The sequence below is a fragment of the Liolophura sinensis genome, chromosome 1 (genome assembly GCF_032854445.1).
Source record: "Liolophura sinensis isolate JHLJ2023 chromosome 1, CUHK_Ljap_v2, whole genome shotgun sequence".
Lineage (NCBI taxonomy): Eukaryota > Metazoa > Mollusca > Polyplacophora > Chitonida > Chitonidae > Liolophura > Liolophura sinensis.
Genome location: NC_088295.1, coordinates 55494144 through 55513108, shown reverse-complemented (window position 1 = coordinate 55513108; position 18965 = coordinate 55494144). Strand labels below are relative to the sequence as shown.

At 37.0% G+C, this 18965-nt stretch overlaps 2 protein-coding genes across 2 annotated transcripts in view; one reads left to right on the top strand and one right to left on the bottom strand.

The window, feature by feature from the left end:
* Positions 1-125: 125 nt before the first annotated feature.
* Positions 126-4595, bottom strand: LOC135471557 (dnaJ homolog subfamily B member 13-like). The gene is made up of 7 exons (XM_064750837.1): positions 4452-4595; positions 3992-4098; positions 3584-3745; positions 2062-2219; positions 1685-1817; positions 1119-1290; positions 126-555 (listed from the first exon to the last, which is right to left on the bottom strand). The coding sequence occupies exons 1-7, from the start codon at positions 4517-4519 to the stop codon at positions 402-404; spliced, it is 954 nt and encodes a 317-aa protein (XP_064606907.1). The 5' UTR covers positions 4520-4595; the 3' UTR covers positions 126-401.
* Positions 4596-4864: 269 nt separating this feature from the next.
* Positions 4865-18965, top strand: part of LOC135481722 (cilia- and flagella-associated protein 47-like) — a 51308-nt gene continuing 37207 nt past the window's right edge. Inside the window, 21 exon segments of the mRNA XM_064761386.1 lie at positions 4865-5125; positions 5557-5711; positions 6113-6320; positions 6621-6667; positions 7012-7243; positions 7673-7842; positions 8519-8664; positions 9089-9349; positions 9841-9999; positions 10577-10796; positions 11461-11613; positions 12662-12765; positions 13191-13273; positions 13719-13815; positions 14247-14350; positions 15064-15108; positions 15110-15177; positions 15641-15774; positions 16491-16601; positions 17251-17381; positions 18809-18931. Coding sequence (XP_064617456.1) covers positions 4976-5125; positions 5557-5711; positions 6113-6320; positions 6621-6667; positions 7012-7243; positions 7673-7842; positions 8519-8664; positions 9089-9349; positions 9841-9999; positions 10577-10796; positions 11461-11613; positions 12662-12765; positions 13191-13273; positions 13719-13815; positions 14247-14350; positions 15064-15108; positions 15110-15177; positions 15641-15774; positions 16491-16601; positions 17251-17381; positions 18809-18931 — 2901 coding nt within the window. The 5' untranslated portion in view covers positions 4865-4975.

The following is an 18965-nucleotide window of genomic DNA, read 5'->3' as shown; positions in this document are numbered from 1 at the left end:
TGCACAAAAAAATATATTGGAGATCTCTTAACTTGACATATGCTAGTTTGTTACAAGTGGACAACACCTTTTATTCCTATGGATACAGGGGAATCAAACTCAAAACTCGGGCTGTTCATATGGGTACTTTAATATTGTATTTATTTACAAACATAAATATGAAACAGTATGGAACAATTCTCCAATTGTATAAGAATCACTTCCAAAGCGATGATGTAAAATTTTAAAGATTTGCATTAACATTTTTTAAAAAGTTGGTAAAGATTTTAACAGCATTCTTCTAAAAGTGTTGATTTACAGATGACAGAATAAAAATTTTACTTCAGTCATGATGTGGAACATTTATGGTCTCTTCAAAACTGAATGGCCCTGTGCACTTCCAGTTTACAAGCCTAACTGGTTTACAACAAAAGAGCACTGCGAACAACTTCTTTCCTCTCTGGTGATAATGTAGTTGGAAACATGATGTTGAACTCAATGATCAAGTCTCCTTTTTCTGTTGGGTTTGTTGATATAGGCATGCCTTCACCAGGAACAACCTTAACATAACCTGGCCTGAAATGAAAGACAAAAGTTGTTAAACGTGTTCTGCTGGCCATAGTCGGATGGAAGAAAGTGAAATTCTCCATATATTCAAACTGAAAATGTTGGAAAACGCTCTGTGGATCCAGGGCCAGGTAAATTTTTCAGTGGGTTCAATTTTTTAATAATTTATGTACAGAACTGTTGAAGGATTAAGTCGTACAGATCTGACCGGTTAACAAAATGCTGTCTCACTGTGACAATCAGGCCTTTGACCAGTGAAGGTGCATTTTCAAACAGTTCTCTCTGTTTAGGCTGAAGCTCTGTCAGGAGTTTTTTGGCGAAGGTCAGCTGTTTACTCATGGCACTCCAGCTTCCCCCACCTATAAACTTCACCGCAATCATGTCAGTGAAAAATTCCCCGAGCACACCAATCAAATAAATGAGCAAATCAAGTTTTACCTGCAAGTGCAAGTAAATTTAAATTCACCCATCAAAAGTAGCAAGTAAATATTTCAGAGCATGTGATGTGATGTTATTCACAAAAAGGTTGCACAGCAGTGTGTGAGTATATATGAAGAGCAGAAGTGACTTACTTGACAATATCATTAATAGGGATATGAAGCGTCCTGTCATCCAAGGTGTGAACGTCCACCGTACAGCCAGTCAAAGCCTTGCCCAGGGGAACATCGGCTGTGTAGATCAAATTGACACCCTCTCTCCGGAAGTTCGGGTGTAATTTGTCTTTCACAATAAACACAATATCAGCTGTGAAAAGAAAAAATCATATTTGTTACTGAACACCAGTGGTATTGGAGCAAAACAGTATGAAAGACAGTCAAGCTGAAGTTTCTTCAAATGTGTGTACGTATGTTTCTTTCACTGTGTGTACGTATGTTTCTTTCACTGTGTGTACGTATGTTTCTTTCACTGCATGTACGTATGATGAGCATGTATTCATAATGTAAACCATAGATCTGTTTCACTAGGGATCATCTTTTCAAATCAGCCTCCTGCAGCACAAAACTGAATCTTTATTCTTAGACAAATGACCACCAGCTTTTACTTGTGTGTACTCAATATGCCTGAGCATGTGAGCAGTCAGTTTTAAAAGTAAATTCTTCAAGTTCCACCTTAGACTGATTATAACAAATACACCAACCTGGTACGTTATTTGGCCCCTGATCTCCCTCTTGTGGGAATGTTATTTTTGTTCCAGGCTTCCACCCTTTCTTCACAGTTATTGTTAAAATTTTGTCCCTGATACTCGATGTATGACCATCATCATTCATGACCTGAAAATCAGACCATTAACACGATTTTAGTTGTATGTAACCTCACCTGAAACACGGACAAGTTGAAAAACAATGGGCAGAAGTCAACACCTATCAACATGAGTTCTGTTATCAACATAAATAAAAGAAAAAAAAATTTGGAAAGAAATTTTAACATGTAAAAGTATTAAGCAAACAGACTTGTACAATGACTTTCTAATTTCTTCACTAGTTGTTTATAACGTAACAATATCGTAGTTCTTACCCTGCGTGAAATTTTCATCTTTTTGGTACAGCCATGATAAACTTCTTCCAGTGAGAGAGCCAGATCTCTCTCTATGGGTGGATCCTGCTTCTTCCTGCCTCTGCCTGCCAGCCCTCCAAACCCCATACTCAGGTCGCCGTCCACGCGGTCATAGAATTCTGCACAAACATCACCACAAAACATTGGTAAATCTGAGTGCTGACATACAGAAAGTTACTGCATAACGCACAGATATTCTAGATTTGGATCAACCTTGCAGTGCTCATCAGGATGATTTTCTGGTAAGTGTCTCATGCCCACATGATGCCCAAAAAACAGGGAGTAAATCTGAAGACAAGTTAAAGATTTAAATATTCACTCAATACAGTTATGTTCTTCTAGGTACAACAGTGTACAATCCCAGCAACATGCAACTTTCAATAGCAGAAGACTACCCACCTCCTGTTCTATCACTGGGAAGCAGTTACAATGAGAAACAGTTCTCTTAGTAGCAACTGGTGTTAAGCCATTAATCATTCATGCATTCTTAGTAACAGTAGAAGACCCCCAACTCAGATGACAAAGAATTGCAGGCTGTTAATAATTTAGTGTGTAATTACTACAGAGAAGAGACATCTGTCCAACCCTTCAATGATCTATTTACTCTCTTTAATGATAAATAGTTAATGCCATCTCAAGACGAAGATCAGCCAGAACAGAACAGGGTTATCTGGTACTGGAAGTAAGGTGTACAAGCTGTCCGCAGTAATGTACAAGCAGCTGAAGATAAATATGACTGTTACAATGTTATTCAAGCCTGACATAAACTGTACAAGCCTTCAATGGATACAATAGCATTGTAAGATGGATGGTTAAAATCATCTAAATAATTTCTCCACAGTCAAGGCATCAACTGACAAATCTTGATCAACATTTATTTTATAGGTTGCAGTGGAAAAAGGAAAAGAGAACCATAACATCTAATTTGGAGGAGAAAGGGTGGGAAATGTTTTTTGTATGAATATAACTCTGTCTATCATTGGGTACAGGTGTGTTTCTAAAGGGTAATTGCACAATGCAGGTTTGAAACTCTTCAGCTGTCATATTAAAATGTAACATGTGAATGGCAAATTATTTACATAATACTCAAGAATATTTAATCTGTATGACTGCGACCAGCATTATGATGGGAGGAAACTGAGCAGAGCTGGGGGTAACTCACTACCATCTGCAGGTTGCTAGCAAACCTTCCCACACACGGCCAGAGAGGAGGCCAGCATGGGCTGGGCTTGAACCATATTAGTGAGAGGCTCTAGGGTCATTGCGCCTGGCTAGCATGCTAACCATGGAGGCCTCTGGATAGTTTTCATGCAGGTCTTTCAGGTCTTTTCTTTTTTTAATTTGGTCTTTAAGCACCATATTTCAGGATATTTCACATATTCAAATGCAGGTTTCTAAGTCGAGTGAAGAATATTTTCCCACTATCTACACTTTTCAATGTTAAAGTATTATCCAACATCTTTGAGGTGTTAAGCAGTTATACCTTGGAATGGGTTATCTCCACCAAAGAAATCTCGGAAGACTTTGTCAGGGTTGCCATGAAATGTGTAACCCTTGGTCCAGGCACCTGTTTCCCCACTGCCTTCTGGCACTCCATTTTTTAACCCTTCTTCTCCAAACTGATCATACACAGCTCTTTTCCTCACTGTAAAAGAGCAACAAAAAGGAAAACACTTTTTCCCATTAAAATGTAACAGATTATTAATTTCTGCGATTTATTTTCATCACAAATATAACATGTACCAATAACTGTTCTCTGTAATCACTACTTAATAATTTCATCTGGCTATTGTACACACATTAATAATGTTTATTCAAACTTTACGCACTTTCTTTTATTACAGTAAAACCATTTTTGACCCAAAGCTATGATTCTATTAACATAACTTACAGTCACTAAGCACATCATATGCTTCTGCCAGCTGCTTGAACTTGTCATATGCTGCTTGGTCATTAGGGTTTTTCTCTGGGTGAAATTTCAAGGCAAGTTTTCGATAGCTGAAAAAAGTATTAAAAGTAATTAAGTCACCATGAACAACTTTACAGATCACATTATTTTATTAACTGATATTTCTACCACACAATGTTTTCTATTTTCATTCATCGATGGGCTCCTACACCACATGGTCTTCGGACACAAAAATTACTGTTACACATTCAAATTATGTAATTTAAATTACGGTATGGCCATGTTTGAAATGCTGTACTATTATGTGAAAGGAAACTGTACAATATTTCTGTATTAAAAGGAACCTTTAAGACCATAAACAAAATCTCATCCAACGATGCACGAATGTGAAACTGTAGGTCAGCTGGCGAATGTGGCGGTTGTTTGGATGAAGCACACTTACTTTTTTTTAATGTCTCCACTAGCCGCACTGCGTGTCAGCCCCAGTATATTGTAGTAGTCAACTCCCATATTGATAACTGTTTAAACTTCTAACACTCGACAGAAACTGCCAGTTTTGTATTTATTTGCAGTTTCCGATGTGTTGTTGAAGTTTAATGGCGGATTGCTAGGTAACCAGGATCTCCAAAGCTGTCGAAACTTACAGGTAGCCATCAGTTCATAATAAGTTACAGCTTTTATTTATCTTTTAGTATAGTAATTGCTATAAATGCGGACATATTTAACATGTTTGAGAAGCAATTTGATATTATCTAAAAAATATATCAGAGAAATTTCTGAAAAACGGTTTTAATAGATACGATACGGCGGCTATGAATCATATGGTCTTACTGCGCGCAACAACCACCAAACAATATGGCGGTGGTGGTGAGAAACGCGATCGAACATGTCAAAATGACAGTTCGTTAGTGACTTTAGTTTGCAATGATTTCTTACAGATGGTCATAGTCATTTTAATCATTGAAAATGGATGGCGATACTGCCGGAATTCGCATCACCCCATCTGTCGTAGAATTTTGTGACACAGAACCGAATACTCTTTACCAAGTACATGTCACTGTTAAAAACATTAGCAAAACCAGCAAAAATATTCGTTACTATGGGCCAAAATCAAAGGTAAGGTAGTTCCCGAGGACGTTATTCCGTAAATAAATGAAAAGTTTTGAAAAAGGAACATTCAACTAAGTACAGTTAGTTCTTTGGTGTTGAAGATATGTATGTTTATTGACCTTTTTCCAGTCTGTTATTTGATTGTCATCTATTTGTTATTGTCAAATGTCAGTTAGTCGTAGATTTCTTTACCACTGTAAACTGCAGTAATTTTATGATCAAGGTAAATTGAAGTAAACTTTGTAAAGGACATTTAGACACATTTCATCAGCATATGGTATCATACTCGTACTACTGATCTGTTTATATAATTGTCAGTAATTTTAATTTTAACTTCATTGTTTTTATATGTTTTGGACATTGGCTGTCACCACAATATTTACATGTTCATCTGAAAAACACTTAAGAGAATGATTAATTCATATCTGTGTTTGCAGAAGTTTAAGCTGAAAGTGAAAAACCCAGAAAATCCAGTTGCTCCTGGCCTGTGTGTTCCAGCTGTGGTGGAATATGAGACACCCGAATCAACCAAAGCACAGGACCGACTTGTCATCACAGTGGACGGAGATGTTGTGGAAGTTCCAGTACAGGCGTATGTGTCCAGTTGTTCAGAGTATCATTTAATTTTGAATCATCCTTCTAAAAATGAATGCAGCTGAAAGTTTCAAACATTATCATTGACTGTCATTAGTCCTGTATAAACATATCTTGTTTGTCAAAATATATTGAAACTTTCAAATACTTTCTCAATAATATAATGACTTAGGTATATGCATGAAACCAAGGATAATGTTCTGTATTATTATCATGATCTTGTTGGTAATTGATCACGATGCCATAGTTCATTAGGAAGTGTATGAAAGCATTGACAATGAAATACAATTTTTTTTTCATTTGTTCTTTATGTAGATCCTAATGAAAGAAACATGTTTTAAAACTTTTGTATTGCACTGGTTTAACTTTATTGTCCGAACTTAATTTTATTACTTGTAGATATCCTGCTCAAGCATCCCTAGAAGTGGACAGGGGAGTTGACTTTGGAAGCGTTGTGGCTAACAGTAAAGTCTTGTCCAAAAGCGTGAAAATTGTTAACAATGGTTCCAAGCCAGGAGAGTTCCGAATCAAATACAATGGAGATAAGCCCATCTCTATTGTGCCAACAACAGGGATTGTATCTGCCAAAAGTGTGCAGTCTGTCAAGGTAATTTTGTGGTGGATCCTGATTTGTAAATTTGTGAACAACGCTGTTCTCCATGTTGAAATGCCAGAAGAATTCAAAAGTATTACTGTAACTGAGTTATAACTGCTTATATTACTCTAGCTGTTGATTTGTGACCTAGTGAAGTCATGCTAGATTTTCTGGGTATTATAACAGCAAGACTGTTTTTTTAATCCTTGAAAATAATTCATAGAACCTGTCACTCTGATGTTTGTTTTTGTTGTTTTCCTTCTTTCCAACTCACATGCAAATTTAATAATATATTAATTTGACCATTTTTAGGTGGAACTTGTGACAAACAAAGCTGACAGAATTGATGAAGAGTTCAAGTAAGTGCATTGTCAAATGTTCTAAAATGAATAATTAAATGTTGAATGTTTGGTAAATGTCTGTTTGAAACTTGGTTCAGCGTCTTCAGGGGTTCATTTGGATGTGCTGGGATTCAGTCTGTCGGTTGAATAAAAAAAGTCAGTAACTGATTATATTTATACAATATGAGGTTATTTTTGGAAAGAGATATTCAAAGTTTTACGTAAACTCAAATTGGTCATATCCATCTTGTAAGGATGCATCATATACTGGAACAAGAAATACACAACTTTACATAACTGATCATATGCAGTTGAGACCTCATATCTCTTGTATCAATAATATTCTTTTTCTCTTTATTCAGAGTTAAACTTGAGGGATGTGAGAAAAGCAAAACTGTTCGTGTACGAGGTAACATTATGGAACGAGCATTAGAGCTGCTGTCCATGGAAACAGAAGAGAAGATGGACTGTATACAGTTTGGACCCACATACTATGGTACAGACAAAGCTCATCCAGCCATTTTGTATAACAATGGTCCGGAGCCAGTCAGCTTTGTTGCCATCTTGGATGAAGATGCCATTGCTCAAGAGGCTGTAAGTTTATACGTGACATTTAATCATTTTTTATCATATTTTGTATCATATAAGTTTATAGTATATGTATTTTGATGTATCATTATTTTGATCATTTTTTTTTGATGAAGGGTGTACAGTAGTGTTATCAAACTGTTCAGCATATATCACAAGATCTGGTAATATTAAAATTTCATGTCTTATTTGCATGCTTTGAAAATCATATCTTGTGGTCTCCTGTAAATGAGCACCTAATAAAACACTGCTTGCTTCTATAATGTGTTTTTGAAGCGGTTTAGTAGAAGGCACACTCATATTTTGTATCATTTATGTTTATATTTTGATGTTTTCAAGCTAAGGATTATTTTGCTAAGGATACAACATGGCCAATGGTGCAAGTCACCTTCCAGTTTTGAATGTTCTTGTCAAGTCTCTTCTTTGTTCGTTCAGGGTGTAGATCTAACCATGACTACAGAGGCTACATTAGCAGAACAGAGCAGTGGTGTGGATAAGAGCAGAGGAAAAACAAATGTTCTAACATCACTCGTAACAGCTATACCTAATCAGGGTATTCTGGCACCTTGGGAGAAGATTCCAGTAGTTTTCAGATTCAGTCCCAGGTATAGTTTGCAATCCGTGACTGAAATTACATTCTGGAATTCTGTCAGATCCTGCATTTACTGGACACCTTACTTTGTCCCACATTCCTGTTTGACTTAAATCTGTGTACCCTAATTCTTCGAATTTTTGGGACAGATATTAGAAGTTTTGAAAGTAGTACATTTCTTCACCAGTCTTTTAGAAAAGTAAAGATACGAAAGATGTTGTTCTTTAGACGGTCTAACCAAGTGACAAAAAAGAAATTAAATATTCCTGCTACATTTACATATGTATTGGCTAAAAAGAGCAGACCAGGTGTCCCATAATTTAGAAGAAATAGGTTTTATCTGTTGATCACTGACTTGTTGAATGAAAGTCATGAAAACCAAACATCTCACACAGTGCAAGAGACAAAAAGTATGATGTGATGGTGAATGTAGATTTTTAGATGTGGCGTGATCAGCTGTATGCTGGCCTGTTGTGTATCTCCGAAATTACAGCACCAGAAGCAAATTAAATGACGGAATCCAACTATATCTAATAACACAAAGTGACATATGGGTTTCCCAGATGACTGGAGGGGCACTTATTGGGTATGTAAGTTATAGGCTAAGAATACAGACAAATAATGTCAACTTCATATGAAATACTTTATATGAAAAGTTATTTGTGAACATGGTCTTCACTAACTTTCAGATGGCATGCCTCACGTCAAGGCTGGAAGACACAGACTGAACCTGCTCCCAGGAAGGACTTTGCCCTGTTCATGCATATTCAGATGATTGGAGCAAACAGCGGTTTTATCAGCAAGCCTGAAAATGTAGAGAAAAGTACTGTGGAAGGTACAAATGATGCCGTGTTCAACATAATCACGTTCAAGTGTCAACAGTAATACTTTGATAAATCAAAAATCTGTTAACTTTCCTTGTTTCTGGCATGTAGTTTTTTTTTTTATCTATAAACGTTGAAATATTTTTAATTCATGATCTTGATTAAATTTTTTTTTAACCCAGAGCACTAATTTGGTGTTATTTCAAATACAACCATTTAGGAATTTAGATTATTGAATTTGATCTATTCATTTGTGGATGATTAAGTTACTCTTTAATGATTCTTAGAGTTCTATTTATTTGGGAAAGGTGTTTTGAAGTTTCTTTGGAGGGTAGGACAGGTCTTTTTAGCACCAAAAGTAATATCGTATTTTTTGATATTTTCCAAGTTTGTATTGTCTTACAACTTTATACTTATGTTTTTTTATTCTCCCAGGTACGTTTGTTGAGGTAGCTTTAACCGGCACAGCCCTGCCAGTCCTACTTGAGATACAGCCCAAACAGAAGTACGACTTTGGAGAATGTCCAGTTGGGGAACGCGTGGATTTACTCTGCTCTCTTAACAACAGCTCTAATGTTCTACCAGCTACTTATGAGTTCAGGAAGATTGCCCACTTTAGTGTCCATCCGCCAAAGGGCAAAATAGCTCCCAGATGCTCGCAGGACATCATCATTTCATTTGCGCCAAATCAAGCTGGTATGTGATGAGATGTATTTTAATCTTTCTTGCAAACCATAAAAATGCATGGAAAAAACAATTGTTTTTTTTTGTTCACCAAACCTTAGCTAAGGTACATTTACCTATGTGTACATGCTTGAAATCACTAAGGGTTGTGTCTGTGTAAAGCTACAATTATTATATATCGTTTAGATGTATTGGAAGGGATTATCTTTAGACTTGTCAAAGGTTTTAAACATGAAAGAAGATTATGCTTGTATAACATATTATGTAAGTAGATGAGCTTGAGTAAGGAAGGCAGGAAATCCAGTTAGTTGTTCAGATGTTAAATATTCAACTTTAGAAAGGAACAACTTTGAGCATTTATTATTGTTTGACTGTGATAGAATATGGCAATAAGATCAAATTGATCTAAGAAGATGTGATATTTTAGGATAATAATTGATGCTGAAGTATGGTATGAAAGAATGATAAAAACTTATTTATATACTGATCTGTTCGTTGTTCAGGGAGCTTCAAACCTCAACAGATGTTAGATGTGGTTGGTGAGGTAGCTGATGATAGAGATCCTATCATGTACCATCTGGAGGTGATCCAAACCTTCCCACTCCAACTAGTGGGGCGCAGTGATCCCATTACTGTCAAAAGGGACCCGAAGTTTAATCCAGGTAAGAAAAAGAAAGACATACTGCTGGTTTTTAGAAACTAGTGTACCTGATATCTTCAGTGAAAGAATATTTTTGCTGTGCAAGACAAATTGTGCCTCATAAGTTAGGTCATGAATTTGACATGAGAAAAAAAAAACAGAAAGGGTTTCTTCTGAATGGGTATTGGTGGCCTGTAGAAATTAGTGTCCTTAGTGAAAGAATATTTTCTCTGTGCAAGACTGGCCATGCCATGTTAAATATTGTTGTTGTTGGTAGTTTCTTGTTTACTGTTCAACACAAGGGGATTGGCCAAGTGAAGGGTGACCCTTGTTAGTGTAATGTGAATGTGTAATGCTTTATGTCTTGTGTCGCCGGCATAGCATTCAAATATGCCAGTATCAAGATACGTCCATACTGCTTTCAGAACTGCTACAAATAAGATACTGTCATCAGTGGACAGAAGTAATGTTATATGACAGATCACATTGTGAGATTTGCGTTTTCTAGATTTTCATTGACAGACAATATTTAATCCAGTTTAGTTAGAATTAAATGTCTGCAATTCTGTATTAATGTGACAATGTTATATATATTGCAGGCATAACACCACTGATAGCCAATGAGGTGGGCCTGTATGTTCACACAAAAATGTCGGAGCTGAAATCTAATAACCCGAGGAATGCGGTGTCGTATGCTGTGAAAAGCAGTCTTCACGATCACAAGTCTGGCCAGTCTCCTGGTAACGAGGACCCTCTGGTTACCTTCCCTAATGATAGAGCGCACAGTATCAGGCCCAGCTATAGGAAGGAAGCCTACAAGTAAGATATATACAGCTTCAGTGGATTTTCCTCTTGGTTCTTCTTAAAAAAGATCAGGTACCTGGTGAAGATTGGTGGTTTACTGTGGGCAGTCTGGATTCTTCCACCCAATAACCTGATCACCACCATATAAATAAAACATGTGCAAGTAAATTCACATTTGTTTGGCTTTCAGTGGACTGAGAATTTCCCCAAGAACACTTGAATCATGCTATGCAGCTCATATTATGCGAATGTATGTCGCATATAAAGTACATGTAGTTGAAAAAAACTTCACAATAAGGGAAGGCTTAAAAGTACGCATGTATTTGATACAGTTCAGCCAAACACAAATCATTTACCAGACGAGTAAATTAATGAAAGCAATTTTGTCTCATTCTACGCTCTCCTTTCTTTGGAAGTATCTGGTATTTTTTATTCGTTTGGCTGAGATCGTATCAGTGAAACTTTCTTGAGCGTATGTATGAGCATACTGTTCTAAAAGAAACAAGTCACATCCAAATGGATGTATCATCTATGGTAAAAAAAAAAGACAAGTGCATGCATATATGTATCAGGTTATATTTTCATTCACATTCAATCGATTTTTCACCAACTTGGTACAGCTTGGTATCAGGGGCTTAAATGTCAACCAAGATTTCTGTGATATAAATTTTCATTGTAGGACAATTTTCACAAAGGTTGACCGGCACAACTATGTGGATCCAGACTATGCTTATACTGACAAAGAAGAAGTAGAAAAGCAGTCCCACAAAAATCACTATAAACAGATGCTAAGGAACATGCGCCAAACGAGACTGGGCATCTTGAAGGATAGGTGAGTGATTGAAGGAGGCGTACCTGCAAATGACTCAAGGAAAATGTTCCTGCTTTTTTTTTTTCAATATCGATAGTTAAACTCCAGTCTGTACAACTCAGAAGGTCAGGAACCACTTTCACAGAGCTTCGTAATTCCATTTTTTTGTAAATTTTCCAATAAATGATTCTATATGGGTTTTAATGTAACTCAGTTCACTAGAAAAGTTGTGGAAAATAGACTTGCAAAGCTTTGTACAAATGGCCCTGTTATTGTAGCATAATAACTTTTTCGTTCAGTTCTCCATGATGTTGTGAATTGAACCTCAAGTATGAAGCAATCAATCAACCTTTTTCTGATTCAAGTATAGTTTCTCTTATTTATTAAAAATATACTTCACTTGATGGTGAAACAAAAATTAAAATAATTATTATGAGTGGTGTACCTAGTGTGAAACAATAGATCTCTCATTGCCAGCTATAATTGCTGCGTGATGTAACAGTTGTGATACTATCATTTTTTTTTTTTTTTTTTTTGATTGGTGTTTTACGCCGTACTCAAGAATATTTCACTTATACGACGGTGGCCAGCATTATGGTGGGTGGAAACCGGGCAGAGCCTGGAGGAAACCCACGACCATCCGCAGGTTGCTGGCAGACCTTCCCACTTACGGCCGGAGAGGAAGCCAGCATGAGCTGGACTTGAACTCACAGCGACCGCATTGGTGAGAGGCTCCTGAGTCATTACGCTGCGCTAGCGCGCTAACCGACTGAGCCACGGAGGCCCCACTATCATTTTTCTCTCCGAATGTATGCAGGACATAACCCCCTGAATGAGTACATGTACGTGCTCTCTCTCTCTGCACAGTTCATTGCTTTTGGTGAAGTAAAGTGTCCAGTGGAATTGAAATCAAACTTTGAAAAATAATGTGCGTTGAAAATAATTCTCTGATTTAGCAATTGGAGAGTAGAATTGGAATCAACTCAGAGCAGTTCTTTTATGTACAAGAAACAAAATTTTACACTGAAAATAATTCTATAATTTCACAATTTTTATGTCTGTATTACAGGGAATTCAAAGAAACAAACAATGAGATGGATATTGGGATTAAGACAGGTGCTGGCCTGAGACCCAAGAAACTGACCCAAGAGGAAATCAAACCTGATCCAAGATGTGAGTGGTTCAAATATCACACTGTTGTGTTACAGAAACTGTGTGATAGACACATCAAGGGGTTTTAGTAATGGTATGCTAGAGATGAACAACACATGTGACTACATCCATATGCAGGTGAAGTCATATTGTGTTTAAGAATATCTTCACGTCTGCAAAAGAACAAGCTTTCAACGCGTACACTTCTGTTTCTTTGTGAGGGAGTTATGTGTAAGATAGAATGTAAATTCGCAAGCTCTCATATACCAGCTATAATTTGCAGTGGTAATCAAAGTTTTATGAATCGCCCTAATTTTGTGTTTAAATGATCTAAGTGGCCACAGCTGTGTTTATTTTATTTATTTATTTTTACTATGTAGATATTTGTAATAACTCACTCATTACTGCTTCCTTAGGATTACTGACAGACATATAATTTATTTCAGCACCCAGGCCACCAAATGACTTCTGGAAGCTCCTGAGCAGAAAGGAGTTGGCCAATGCTGAGCTGGATTGTGTCAGCAAACCGGTAAGTACATACATTCATGGTCACCATGTCAACATTATCTACTGACTCTGTACAGAAATCTTAGCACTTATCCTGCCTGAATTTTCATAAAATTCAACAGTTTTCATTGATTTTCCGCACGTTTTTTCTTTGTGTTTTTTCTTCAATGCTTTTTTTTGACACTTTTTCCCAAGGTTTTTGGAGAACATAGTTGTGGGTTTTTTTTGAACATTTATGCAAACATCAAAGCCCTGGACCATTGAATTTTAATAACTGCAGTTATCCATCCTGGCCCATTTATGATCTTAGGGCAATGAGACTGTAACCTCACTCAGTGGTCCTGTGTTTACTTATGCTTGGCATCATTTTCTTTGATAGAAAAATCTGAGAAAAAGTCTTTCTAGCCGTTGTTGAAAACTTCAACGGAAGTATAGAATTACAGACTTTTTTATCCTGTAACTTTCAGATTCAAGATGGCCTCAATGCAGTTCCTGTGTCTAACTTAGAGAAGGCTGACTGCACCAAAATTCTGTCTCCACAAGAGTTACATCGTATTATTATAGGTGAGTTTGGCATCCACTAAACAGTGGTTTGCTCAGAAAGCAAGTTATGTTTTTACCAGCATTTATTTGTCTCTCTTTATGTCCAAAATTTCACAGAAAAAAGCTATGGACCAATTTGGATAAGTTTTGTGCACAGCCCTGCCTCATGCAAATCACCAGTCCCTTAATGTTTGCTGGTGGTCTGTATCCAAAACTAGGAATTTGTCAAACAGTTCTTCACAGATGAAGAGTATTGTCCCTTGGTTTGTAGTGGACAATTTGCACATAGCTCTAGCAGAGGTTTGCATGCTCAAAGTGCCTTTAAGTTTGAATATGAGATCAGCTATTTGAGTTTTGTACAGTTAACATCACTGGACAAGAATGGATCAGTTTCAGCTTTCCTGACACGCTGCATTTTAAAGTCATCAATAAATGCTCATTTCATTTGACAGGTCCAGCAGTGGTAGACTTTGGCGAGGTGTGTCTGAGGTCTGTGTCAACCAAAGATCTGAACATCATCAATAACCTGGATCAGTACATTCATGTACAAGCTGTGGTAGGTGCACACATGATTTCCAAGCATGTCTTCCCTTTAGTGTTTTCCTTTGATATGAAGGCAATAATACAGCAAAGGTTCTTGTGCATTAAACCACTTTCCACAGAGATATGTCATCAACGGACATAGGGGCATCAGCAGAACTTTATTGTCTGTTCACTTTTTATTATTAGGCAATACAGTGACTGTATACATATGTAAGCAATTGTTCAAACAAAGGTAAAACAAGCAAAGTGTTCATGCCGAAACAGTGAAAAGAGAAGAGAGAGAAAGAAAAAAAAAAAAAAAAAACCTGCATGAGGTGTTTGTGATTATATATAAATAGTTTCTAGTGTTATCAAACAACATCTTCACAAGTATTACACACTACCTTTTAGTTTTTGTATAGAATTGTATTTTTTAAAAATTAGTGTGGTAACTTAATCCATTATATGAGCAAATCCTGAAATAAGCAACTAGAATAATAATACATTTTGCTGAAAGTCTGATGCACTTTTGCTTATACATGAGCATGTACAAAACTATTTTTCCTTGAAACATTTTTTGTCTTCTCAGAAACAGTTTTTGTGTTAGCTTACACTTCTTAAGTTTCTTCTGTGCTATGTTTAATATAGTACACTATGAATGTTATGTGCTGTGTCTAATATAGTGCCAATACACTATGACTGTTAGGTAAAACTAAAAACCTGATCTTTGCCACCTCCTGTATGTAGGTTGACTGTCGTGAGCTCCGTCAGACCAGTCCCTTATCCCAGGTGGGTCCCTCCAAACTCCAGAGCCTGTCTTCCCTTTATCTTTGAGTCCAACACAAAGGGTACATTCCAGAGGTAAGCATTTCATATTCCTATCAGGATACATGTAGTGAAAGATGTACCGAAAGAATCTTAAATCAAGAAAATTCACCAGCTTTAGGGTCAATAAACATGAAGTTTTACCCCAAAGATTCAGTAGAATTTATGAAATATGCATATTCCTAGGCCTTAGCAGCACAAATATTATTCAACTGTTTAAAAACTGGACATGTCATTTGTTTTTCCTTGATATTGTTGAGATTCTCTGAATAATTTCCTGGAGACAAGGCAGCATTTACAAATGCATTAGAAGTATTAGAAGTGTTTTTTTTTTTATTTTTTTTTATTCCTGCATTGATTTTTAAGGAGTGTCGGGAATATTTTCTTCAGGTTTCCTCCACCCATAAATTTTATCCTCATATATGTGAAAAATTGTCGAGTATGGCAACACAAATTATATAAATAAATACATGAATATTTGTTTTTTGTTTTGTGCCAGGTCTGTGTCATACTCCATCAATGGTTTTTACAAGGATCACGTGACTGTTCTGGCAGAGGTAGTCTCTGTAGGCCTGTCACTGTCCACAGATGATCTGGTACTCCACCCCTCCCCAGGCCAACCTGGTGACGCTGGTAGGATAACTACCTCTCTACCTCATTATAGCTGCATTCAGTACTGTGCACAATTCAATATAACACAGTCATAAATGTGTCCCCTCAAATTTTTCTCCAACGTTGAACTTGCACACTTCTCCGCACACTTTCTTAATTTTCACATTTGCATCTTCTTTGTGCTCAGGTTGAAAAAAATTTGTGAAATTTTAGGTGATATAAAGTGTTGTACTAACTTGTTTAACTTCTGGTGATATTAAGCTTGGATGGTAGGTATACTCATACACTATTAAATGATATGGCAAGTAATAGTCCGTATTAGTAAGTGGGTGCAAATATTTTTGAGACTTTTGCGCTGCAGCTAAACCGCCAGAACTTCAAGGGACCAAGTTTTGCTGGAATGCATGTATATGTATTACGTATCAAAATTCGTGCATATGACTTTAAGGTAAATGACTTAAAATGTCATGTTCACAGGCATAACCAAATAAATTTATATTTGACATGCTGCTCCTCTCTGGTCGCATGAGAGAAAGTCTGCAGGCAACGTGCGGATGGTCGTGGGTTTTCTCTGATTTTTGCCCAGTTTCCTCCCACGATAATTCTTGTCATGTAAGTGAAATATTCTTGAGTACAGCGTATTAAAAATCAAATGAATCATTCAGTCCTGTCCAACGGCAAAGGGTATGATCTCTGAGTAAACATGTATATATGTCTTCAATATCTGTGTGTTGCAGGTTTCCGTGGGGTGGTAACCTTATATAACAGATACAACTACCCAGCAGAATTCACCTGGTCACCAAACCTGGGGGACAAAGGGACAGCTTTCTCAATTAGACCAGCTACAGGTAATACAACACTTTCACCCAGACACCAAAATTGTGTAAACTGTAATTCTGGCAGTTCTGACTAGGATTAGTTGTGTGGGTATCTTTTCTTAACCATTGTCAACCATTGCCAGACTGGAACAACATGGCTTCAAGTGCGACTACATATATTTATATCTCTATCTTCTGCAAAGTGGTAATATTTGTTTGCTGACTTAAGCAGAACATTGTCAGACTGGAACAAACAGAGGCTCACTTCACAAAGTGATTTTGGGCGTTAGCCTAAAATTATAATCCAAATAAAACTCTTAAACATGTCCATCAAGTGAATGAACTTTTAATCATCGATTCGAAGCTGTGGTACTAAATTTTCAGCCAGGTTTATAAAGCATTCAGCTTCGGATGTTTTGTTTTTTTGAGTTCAGCCCAGAATAACCTTGTGAAATTAGGCTAGTGATACAAAGTTAAGAGTAAACAATGTATCCTTGTGATTGTTTTTTTTTTTTTTTTTTTTTTTTAAGAAATTAGAAACTGCCAAGAAATGGCATAACTATAGATCACACCAAGTCTGTTTTAGGTGTGCCAATTCTCCATCGGAGATAATAAGAGGAAAGAGGAAAATATGCATTCTTTTGTAATTCAATGTAAGTTTATTTTTGTGGTCTGGCAGGTACTGTTGATGCGTATAAAGACTTGGCCTGCGAAGTGGTGTGGCACCCATCCTACCTGGCCCCAGAGGATGGCTCATTCTCTCTCATGGTACATGGGGGTAACCCTCTACAGCTTCAGTGTAAAGCAGAGGTAGGTTAGGGTATTGATGTGAGTGGTACACGCAGTGGTCATTGTGGTACACTCCACATTGGTGTATAGATGTCGGTACATGTGCATTGTGATTGTTGTCCTCCGCATGTTTTTTTGGTGAGGCAGGACTGAAAATGTGTTGACATTGAGAACGACTGTTTTACGCCATTTAGTTCATTGTTGAAAGTGCTAGAAGAGTGACAACAAGCATATTGCATTTCTTCACACGGTTGTAAAACAGGTGGTCAAAGAACCCTGGAGTCAGTTTTTTCAAGTTTCCAGACAATTTGGCCCTCAGGGAGGCGAGCATTTACTGCACAAGATGGAAGGATATGTACCCACCAAAAACAGGCGTATCTGCTCACGTCACTTTACAGCTGAATTTCCACAACAACACCAACACACAGTACATGTAGCTATAAAATACTATTAACTGAAATGAAAACTGATAGATACTAAATCTGTGTACACTAAAGCCAACATCCACTGCGTACATGTATTTATATTGTACATGATTACATGCCCCTATAGGCATAGGCTATTCAAAATGCCGAAAATAATCACGTGTACTGAATGTCGAAAATAATAACATGTGCCGGTCGTTGTCATCGAACATATGTATGAATTTAGAATTCCTCAGGGAATGGAATGATATTTATTGTGAAGTGAATCGTTGGAAAGAAAAGATAAACACACAAAGTGTACAGTGTGGCACATGATAAAGCTATAGCTTATCAGGCCATATTGTCAATGCTTTTGGAAATGCCTGGACAAAGATCAAATTCAAAATGTTTGGCTCAAAATCTGAAATCTGGCCAGAGATGTCAGGTGTCATAAATCGGACCTTCAACGTTGTTGACGATGAGTTAAAAGTGATAGTAGATAGCAGTAGATTTACTTCTGTGTAGCTAGAATCAATCCTGAAACATCATTTTGATGCGAATTCCCAGGTTATTTAGGCCAGCTAGACTTGCATTGGCCATCTGTAATGTCACTTGCTGAGCCATACCAGGCGGCCGGCTGGAGACTGGCTAAGGCAGTAAATGCATTATTTTCTGTGGATTTAAAAGTCATTATTAAGTTTCTCAGAAGCTCTCCCAGTAATATACAGTTTTAACAGGTTATAATCTTTATAATTAGCGCTAGTAGGTAATTCTGGACACTAATCCTTCAAGTGTATTCATTAAAAGGCTATACTGTAACTGATCCATGACAATTTCTTCCATGACTGCATGATTTTCTGAGAGATGTACTGCACTTTAATAAAAATGTGATTTGAGGTTTCTGAAAAAATGTAAGTTTCAAATCTAAATGTAAGTTTCAGTACCAAAAATAATATTTATGATTTATTTGCCTCTAAAATGCACATTTTGGATGAAGTTTTAGGGGAAATATGATGTGTAATTTTACCGTTCTTTTTTCCTCAGCTGGGAGACACCCTGGTGCAGTTCACTGAGCACAGAATACTGTTTGGACAGGTACCTGTCCACCTGACTACCACCAAAAAGGCTCTCCTCCAAAATCTAGGACAGAACCATGCCTTCTTCCAAGTGAGCAGCAAATATGAAGAAAACCTGTGTGACT